This window comes from Mobula hypostoma, chromosome 13, assembly GCF_963921235.1.
Source record: "Mobula hypostoma chromosome 13, sMobHyp1.1, whole genome shotgun sequence".
In the NCBI taxonomy this organism is placed as follows: Eukaryota; Metazoa; Chordata; class Chondrichthyes; order Myliobatiformes; family Myliobatidae; genus Mobula; species Mobula hypostoma.
In genome coordinates this window covers 955863-965616 of record NC_086109.1, presented here as the reverse complement: position 1 = coordinate 965616, position 9754 = coordinate 955863, and the positions used below count along the sequence as shown (strand labels likewise).

The 9754-nt window shown below is 45.1% G+C and overlaps 1 protein-coding gene across 8 annotated transcripts in view; it reads right to left on the bottom strand.

Moving 5' to 3' along the window:
* Positions 1-787: 787 nt before the first annotated feature.
* Positions 788-9754, bottom strand: part of LOC134355355 (mitochondrial import receptor subunit TOM40B-like) — a 56130-nt gene continuing 47163 nt past the window's right edge. For 3 of the 8 annotated variants that reach the window (XM_063065123.1, XM_063065125.1, XM_063065121.1), the window contains one exon: positions 788-9082. In XM_063065123.1, coding sequence (XP_062921193.1) covers positions 8943-9082 — 140 coding nt within the window. In that variant the 3' untranslated portion in view covers positions 788-8942. The remainder of the gene's footprint in view (positions 9083-9754) is intronic. The other 5 variants (XM_063065122.1, XM_063065129.1, XM_063065124.1 and 2 more) reach the window with 4 other exon arrangements.

The following is a 9754-nucleotide window of genomic DNA, read 5'->3' as shown; positions in this document are numbered from 1 at the left end:
ATTGGACAATGCCTCGAAGGCTATGGGGAGAAAGGTGGGGAGTGGGACAGAGGTGGGGGGAAGGATCAACCAAGATTGAATGGTGGAGCAGACCCGATGGGCCAAATGGCCTAATTTGTTCCTATGTCTTATGAGACACATGGGACCTAAAGGGCAGACAGGCTGGGTGTGGAGCACTCAGAGCCTGGACGAGTTCAGAAGGCCAGATCGTTAAGTGAACAGAGGGCAGTGGTGAGGAGTGGACAAACCAGACCAATGAGATCCCTTGCTCACAGCGGTTGTAGCTGGCGTGTGGAAGAAGTTGCATTATCCATCCCAGCACACCAATGTTCACAGCGCATTGACACCCCTCTGCTGGCTTTGAGATTACGTTGCAGGATTCTTGACAGAGTCCAGCTCCCTGTACACGGTCACATCAGAAAGTCATGGCATCAGAGATCGATTACTGAAGGACAGTGTGAGGGAGCTGGATTAACTTCAGTGTGGATACAATCAATGATACGGGACAATGGGGGAGAGGGGACACAGGGATAGTGTGAGGGAGCTGGATTAACATCTATAGGGATACAGTCTGTGATACAGGGTGCTGGGGGAGAAGGTTACTGAGTGTGAAAGAGCTGGGTTAACAACAGCAGGTAAACAGTCCGTGACAGAGCTCAGGAGAGAGGGGTTACTGAGGGACCTTGTGAGGGAGTTAGGTTAACATCAGTGGGATGTTAACCTAACTCCCTCATAACAGATTGTTTACACATACACAAACACACAAAGATAATAGTAAAACATCCTGAATATTTCAATAATTTATTAGTTATATACATATATTAAATTAAATAACACAAAAGTTTCTTTAGAATTTTGGACCCAGTTGCAGGACTGTTTTCATCAATGTGTACAATTCCAATGAGGACGTGTTTCTCTGTAAAGAACAATTTACAAGTTGATTAACCCATTGCTTGCCCATCACTGGGAATTGAGAGGAAACTGGAGCAACAGGGGAAAACCCATGCAAACACAGGGAGAACGTGTCAACTCTACACAGACAGCACCGGAGGTCAGGATTGAATCTGGAGGTCTGGCGCTGCAAGGCAGCAGCCACACTTGCTGCTCCTTTGTGCCGCCTCTCAGCCAAGGATGCCTTCTCTTTCTTTCTCAGGGTCATAAGCCCATTGACAAACGACTCCAGCAAAAGGCTCATGAGGACCCTGTTTGAAAGTTCAACATAGAACATAAAACAGAGCACATGAACAAGCCTTTCGGCCCACAGTGTCTGTGCTGGCCCCAATGCTGATTTAAACTAATTCCCATCAGCCTGCATTAGCACATATCCCTTATTTACTTGCTTGTTCACATGTCTATGTAAATGACTCTTGAAAATTACTATCGTATCTGCCTCCACCAGCTTCCCTGGCAATACATTTCAGGCACCCACCACTGTGTTAAATAAAACCTTACCTGGTAATCTCCTTTAAACATTTCCCCTCTCATCTGAAACCTCTCCCCTCTAGTATCTAACATTTGCACCCTGGGGAAAAATCACATATTATAAAATGATGAGAGGATGGATAAGGTGAATAGCCAGTCTTTTTCCCAGGGTATGTGAGTCTATTTCTAAAGGGCACCTCTAAAGTGAAGGGGAAAAGATTGAAAAGGGATCAGAGAAGCAACATTTCAGACAGAGGGTGGTGGGTATATGGGACAAATTGCCAGAGGAAGTGGCAGAGGTGGGTATAATTAGAATAATTAAAAGATATTTGGACTGGTCCAAATGGATACACTCCAAACACAGGTGAAAGGGACAAGTTCAGGTTGACACCTTGGTCAACCAGGACAAGCTGGGGTCAAGGGCCTATTTCTTTGAGGTATGACTCTATGTCCCTCTTAACTATATTTATTACAGTCAGGTTTCCAGTGCACCAGACAAAACTAAGGCATGCATTTAAAGGTGAGAGGAGTAAGTTTAAATGAGATGTTAGGGGCAAGTTTTCATACAGAGTGGTGGGTGTCTGGATTGTGCTACCAGGGATGGTGGTAGAGGCAAATCCAACAGAGGCATTTAAGAAGTTCTTAGATATGCACATAGACTGTCAGAGAATGGAGGGAAATGGAGATTGGGTCGGCAGAGTGCATTAGTTTAGTTGTGGATTTAATTACCAGCTTCATTAGTTTGCCACATCATCACGGGCTGAAGGGCCTGTTCCTGTACTGTACTACTATTCTATGTTCTATAAGCATGTAAGTTTGTCAAACCTTTCCTTTTAGCTAGTACTCATGTAACATGCCGTAAGGTTTCTCTGCTAATGTAATGGACTCTCTGTAATGTTTCACTGCTAAGGCTAAGGTAATGGTTTCTCTGTAGCAGCAATGTTTGGGTTATGACTAGAGATAATGGGGACTTTGGAATGTATGTTAGCCAATGAGAGGGGTGTTGTTCTTTCTTGTGGATCTGGAAGAGGGGTTTCCGCGGTTCTTTCTTTGGGGAGAGATGAAGAGAGAGGACGCGAATGGAGAGAGTTGGTAGACCGCCAGAAAGAGTGGACTGAGGAGCAAGGGTCCGAGGGTCGGCTACGCTCGGAGGAGAACGACAGGAACAAATGGATGAAACTGTGAGCTTCAACGTTTGCGCATTAGACTGTTTCATGAGAATGGGCCCTTTTCTTTTTTGTTTGTTTCTTTACTAACCATATAGTCAAATTAAGAATTATAAAGCTCAATCGTTTAATCCCATATTGTGTACTGTTTGTTATTTCGTGGTATTGATTTGTAACAGGGGACACATCGCACAGCATCTACCCAAGCAAGATTTTTTAAATTTGGCTGGGCCGGGGGCTATCATCCCCTAGACTAAGCCACTAGCCGAACCAAGGGTTACACTCACAACAATCCTGGGAAAATTCTGGTGAACAACTTCTGCACCCTCTTCAAAGCCTCCATATCCTTCCTGTAATGGGATGAGTGGAACTGCACACAACACCCCAAATATGGTCAACCAAAGTTTTACACAGCTGCAACGCAACTTCCACTCTTTTATCTTTAACACTTCGACCAATGAAGGCAAGTATGCCATATGTGCCATATGCCTTCATGACCAATCCATTTACTTGTGTTGCCACATGTAGAGAGCTATGAACTTTCATCCCAAGATCCCTCTGAACATCATTACTCCCTAAAGTCCTGCTATCTACTGACATTGGTCCTCCTTAAATGAAACTTCTCACCTGGATTAAAATCTGTGACTGCCTTTTCTCTGCCTAAATTTCCAACTGATTCACATCACTATTCAGAACTCCACCAATTTTTATGTTGTCTACAAACAGCCTACCTATGCTTTCATCCAAGTCATATACAGTACACAGATTACAGGACCACAGCACTGACCCTGGGAGACACCACTGGTCAAAGACCTCCAGCCAAAATAACATTCCTCCACTATTACCCTCAGTCTTCTGTGACTAAGCCAACTTTGCATCCAACTGACCAACCCTTCAACCCTTGATGTCATGTGTCTTAATTTTCTGGACAAGCTCTCTCTCCATCTTTCAGAGACATCCGGAGTTCCTGTGGAGGCAAGATGCAGAGAAATTCACCTTCTCCATCTGTCTAAAGGGATTCTACTCTCCATGATGGATCACATTTTTAACATGACAATGTGTACTTGGTCACAAGAAGAATCCCCCCTCTCTCTCTGACAGAGACTGAAAGTGTGAGAAGCCATTGACAATTCTGTCTCTCAGCAGGGGGTTCTGACAACAGGTTCACAGCAATCACTAGGGAGGTGCAGAGTATGCTATAACTTAAAGTCAATGTAGCAGAACTGACTTCCCAAAAATAATTCAGACATTCCACCAAGGATCTTGCCAAATAGAGTTGGTAATTGGATGTTTCTGAGCTGATGGCTCAACTTTAGTGCATTTTTGGAGAGAAGATTGGATCAGGATGGCTTTACTGGTCTCCCTATCCTTGGGTCAGACCACTCGGTTCTGATCATTGTCATAGATCTTTACAGGATTGAAATAATCACCTTTTCACAATTTGGGATGCCTATTTACATTCCTCTCATTTGTCTGCATTTGCCCACATTATCTTGCTTTTCCCATCCACGTATCTGTCCAAGTAATTGTACCTAGCTCTACTATGTCCTCTGGCAGCATATTCCACATATCCATCTCCCTCTGTACCCTCACAGGGAACTTTTAAATCTGTTCCCTTCCACCTTAAAACTGTGGTCTCTAGTTCTAGACCCTCCCCCCCCCCCCCCCACTATGCTGCAGAGAAAGATTCTATCAAAGCCATCTATGTCTTTCATAATGTTATAAATATCTATCTGGTCATGCCACAGTCTCCTACATCCCAAAAGGAACAAACCCAGTCTACCCGTAACTATAGCCCTCCATTACAGTCAACATACTAGTAAATCTCCTCTGCACTCTCTATGCTAGACATACACTTCCTGTGTGACAACCATAAATGTACACAGCATTATAACATGTACCAATGTTTTGTACAGCTGCAATACAACATTCTGTCACACACGGTGCCTCAGCCTGTCATAGCAAGAATTTCGTGTTACTTTCACTAGCCTATCCACCTGTGTCATCGCTTTCAGAGAGCTAAGGACTTGCACAGAAAGTCTCTCTGTACATCAACACTCTTAAAGCCTCTGCCTTTTACTGTACATATTCTGTCAGTGTTTGACTTTCCAAAGTGCGTGACTTACACTTGTCCAGATTAGATTACATCTGCCACCACTCCACCCAACTTTCCAGCTAATCCATGTCTCTCTGCATCTTCAGGCAACCTTTGTTGCTATCTACGCCTCCACCACCAATCTTCACATCATCTACAAATTTATGAATCAGACCCCTACATTCTCATCCAAGTCATTTGTGTATACTAAGGTCCTAGCACCAATACCTGTGGCATACCACTGATTACAGACTTCCAGTAAGATAAACCCACCCACCCTTACCCTCTGCATCTTATCACCAAGACTGCTTTGGAAACGTTTGCCACCAGTTGTGGCACAGTGACCACAACTCCTTAACTTTCAGGATAGGTAAGAATAGTTATGGTCCTTGCAGGAGAACTTTAAATTGGAGTAGGGCAAATTATGAGGGCATTAGGCAGGAACTAAGAGGCATTAATTGGGATCACCTTTTCTTTGGCAAGTCCACATCAGGCATGTGCAGAGGTTTTAAGATCAATTGCACAGAGTACAGGAAAGAGGATAATGAGGGAGAGGATGGGACTACTTAAGGATAAAGGAAGGAACATTTGCTTGGATACAGAGAATGTGAGTGAGGTACTTAATGAGTTCTTTGCTTCAGTATTTACCAAGGAAAAGGATATGGAGGACCAGGAGATCAGTGCTGAGTACATAAATACACTGGGTCATTTAGAGGTCAGGGAGAAGGAAGTGTTGGGCCTCCTAATAAGTATTAAGGTGGATAAGTCCCAGGGTCTGATCGGATTTACCCCAGGTTATTGAAGGAGGCAAAAGACAAGATTGCTGGGCCCTTGACTGGTATCTTCATGCCCTCTCTAGCCACAGGTGAGGTCCTGGAGGACTGGTGAGTAGCTAATGTTGTATTTCTATTTAAGAAGGGAACAAACGAAAATCCTGGGAACTATAGACTGGAGAGTCTCATGTCTGGTGTAGAGAAATTGCTGGAGAAAATTCTTAGGGATAAGATATATGAGCATTTGGAAACCCATGGAATTAGGGAGAACCAGCATGGCTTTGTGTGTGGCAGGTTGTGCCTTACCAACTTGATTTGAGTTTTTTTAAACAAGGTGGTGAGAGACTGATGAGGGCAGAGCAATGGATGTTGTCTACATGGATTTAATAAGGTGTTTGACAATGTCCCTCATGGGAGGCTAGTCCAGAAGATTAAGATGCTTGGGGTCTGTAGTGAATTAGCTGTTTGGGTTTAGAACTGGCTTGTGCACAGAGTGGTAGAAGGGACTGGTTCGAGCTGGAGGTCTATAACTAGTGGTGTTCCACAGGGTTCTCAGTTGGGACTCTGCTGTTTGTGATGCATATAGATGACCTGGATGAACATGTAGATGGGTGGATTAATAAATTTGCAGATAACATCAAGATTGATGAAGTTGCGGCTGGTGTAAAAGACTGGCAAAGAATACAACACAATATGGACCAGTTGCAGATATGGGCTGAGATGGCAAATGCAAGGAGACAGTAAATTGAAGGGCAAGATTCTTAACAGTATTGCTGAGCAGAGAGATCTTGGGATCCAAGTTCATAGCTCCTTGAAAGTGGCTGCATAGGTCGATAAGGTGGTTAAGGCGGCTTATGGAATGCTTGCTTTTATTAGTCGAGGTACTGAGTTCAAAAGTCAAGAGATTATGTTGTAAATTTATAAAGCTCTGGTTAGGCCATATATGAAGTAATGCATACAGTTCTGGTCGCTCCACTATAGGAAGGATGTTGAGGCTTTGGACAGAATGCAGAAGAGGTTTACCAGAACGCTGCCTGGTTGAGAGAGCATGTGCTATCATGAGATGCTGGATAAACTTGGGTTGTTTTTTTTCTGGAGCACTGGAGGCTGAGGGGAGATCTGACAAAGGTTTACAAGATTATGAGAAACGTAGATAGAGTGGACAGAGAGTACCTGTTTCCCAGGGTTGAAATGTCTAATACCAGAGGGCGTACATTGGAGGTGAAAGGAGGTAGGTTCAAGGGGGATGTGAGGGGTAAGCTTTTACTCAGACTTGTGAATGCCTGGTATGTGCTGCCTGGTTTGTGGTAGAGGCAAACACATTTGAGGTTTTTAAAGAGATGTTTGGTTAGGCACATGTAAGGAAGATAAAGGGCTATAGGCATGGTGTAGGTAGGAGTAAAAAGTAAATTTTGATTTACTTTTTAGTTGGTTTGGCAGAACATTGTGGGCCAGATGGCCTGTTCCTGTGCTGTACTGTTCTATGTTCTACACCTTTGGTTCAAGGTGCTTTGCCCTCTCGGACCACCCTACCACGTGGGAGTTCATCAAAAGCCCCACTAAAGGTTCATATAAACCACATCTACTGCCCTGCCCTTCCTAATTTTCCTTATTAGATCCTCAAGAAACTATCAGCTTTGTGAGACATAATCTCTCCTGCTCAAACTGTACTGACCCCTCCTAATCAGTCCCTTTCTTTCCAAGTGAACACAAATCCTGTTTCTTAGCATTATTTTTAATAAAGTTCCAACCGCTGATGTAAAATTTACAGGCCTGTAGATGCCTCTCTTTTCCCTTCTGCTCTGCTCAGCAAGCAGATGATGTTAGTTATCCTCTAGCCCTCTGGTACTTCACCTGAAGCAAACAAAAATGCAAAAACATCTCCATTAGAGCCCCAGACAATCACTTCTTTGCATCTTTTAATATTCTGGAATAGATCACACTTGCCTTGAGGATTTATCCACCTTAATGTATATCTATATCTTTAACATTTCCTCCTTCCTGACACAGAGGTGACGATTCAATTACCAGAAGCTCTTTACCCTGCACCAGCTCTTCATCTATCCTCTCTTCCTACTGCCACCTTCACCAGCACATGGCACAGAGAGCAACACAGAAATTATAACCCTGGAGATTTTGCTTGTTCAACTTCCAAACTTTGCTTTACAGGATCGCATCTCCCTTTCTGCTGATTTCATTAGTACCAATATGGACCACAGCCTCTGACTGCTTAATCTTCCCCCTCAGAGTATCCTGTGCTCAGGCAGAGGCATCAACCTGTTCAAGACAAAGGTGATGCCACACCTGGAGTATTGTGTTCAGTTTTGGTCACCCTGTTGTTGGAGATGTGACAAAGATAGAAAGAATGCAAAGAATACTTACAAGAATGTTGCCAGGACTCGAGCTAGGAATTTAATCTTTGGAGTATAGGGACTAAAAGTGTATAAAATCATGAGGGACATAGATAAGGTGAATGCACACAGTCTTCTTTCCCAGAGAAATAAACCAAAAAACTAGAGGTCATAAGATTAAGATGAGGGGAAAAGATTTAAAAGAAACCTGAGGGGCAACTTCATGCAGAGGGTGGTGGGTATTTGGAATGAGCTGCCAGAGGAAGTGGTTGAGGTTGGTTCATGAACAACATTTATTTGACATTTGAATAAGTATTTGGATTGGAAAGGTTTGGAAGAATAAGGGCTAATCTCACAGAAGGGGGATTAGCTTAGGTGGGCAACCTGGGAGGGGTTGTGTCAACAGGCCTGTTTCCATGCTGTTTGACCCTGTCCTCGACTCTGGGACCAGTGAGCCTTGTGGTCACAGAAACACTGTCTGTGTCCCTAACTATGGAGTATTCTACCACTATTGTTTTGTGTAGATTTTGTCCTTACCTGCTACACAAAAAAGCCAGTTGTGGTATCACTGATCTGATAGATGCTGTTACTTTCCCCCGAGAGGCTCCTAAGTGGTGTACCTATTATACAGGGGAAGAACCACAAGAGATCCTGTGCTACCTGCCTCCATAACCCTGGGTTCAAACATACTGGCTTCACTGAGCACAGCTCTGGGCCCATATTGCTGGGTTCAATTGCACTATGAACACTACAAGCAGCTTCTGTCTGCGTATCCCTGGGTTAGACTACACTAGGAGCACCATACACAGTTCCCATCTGCATATCCCCAGGTCCCTACACTGGGAGCACTGCTATTCTCCACTGTGCCTCTGCTATGGGTCTCATTCTCTTCAGCAAGCCCTCTCCCCACAAGCATTGATACTGTTAAATAAGGCAGACTGAATAGTGTGAAGCTGGGGACAGGCCACAGGAAGATAACCGATGAGTCAGCCGCCCAGAGTCCTGCTCTGACACGTTTCTCCAGTGGATTCCAAGGCAAGGTCAGCTGCTACTCTCCAGGCTGTCCACGTCCCCTCGGAGTTGCTCCAGTTTCTGTCCGCTGTACGAGACTTGGTGTCCCACAACCCCCCATCCATCAACAGACCGTCACTGTGAAGCCGTACTGCAACTTATTTCTCAAGTGGTCAATGAAGGCGCCGAGGGTAAGGGTCAGAGGCAAGGGAGCTAGCCTCTTCTCCAGGAGCCCTCCCACCACCCAGTTGCTGTCCAAGGAACCTGGTTTGGGGGAAGAGGAAGTTGGGTAAGAGAGGAGATGGGAGCAAGAGGAGGATGGGGAGCAGGGAGGCAGGTGAAGGAGAGCATGTGAGGGATGGAGAGGGTAGCATGGTGGAGAGAGGTGCAGAGGGGGAAGTGGGGTGAGAGACTGTTAGACAGATCTGCACAGAGACTTACTATCTATGGTGCTCAGTGAAGCTCCATTCACCATTCTCTCCACATGTCTCTATGACCCTTATCCTTATTTACCCTCTCCCTCAGCCCCTCACCCTGTCTATCACTCCCCCTCCCCACCCCCACCCTGTCTCACCCCTAATCTCCCCCCTCACTGTGTCTCCTTTTCACCCTGCCCAGTTCCCCCTCTCCATCTCCCCTACACCTTATCGTGTCTGACTCTCCTCCCTCAGGCATCTCTCTGTATCTCACCTTCCCCTCCATCTCACCGCCTCCCCCTCCCTCACTGGCACCTTCACTGTCTCTCTGTGGATCTATATTGTTTCCATAGCTACTCTCCCCCACATTTTGTTTTGTCTTCTACCCACCATACTCCCCAAGAGCCCCATAGTCCTTACCACTGCACTCCCCAACCCCATACACCCCACTCTCCATATTACCCACATCACTGTACTCGCACCCAGTCTTCCCACCTGCATCCACCCCCCCCCCACCGTA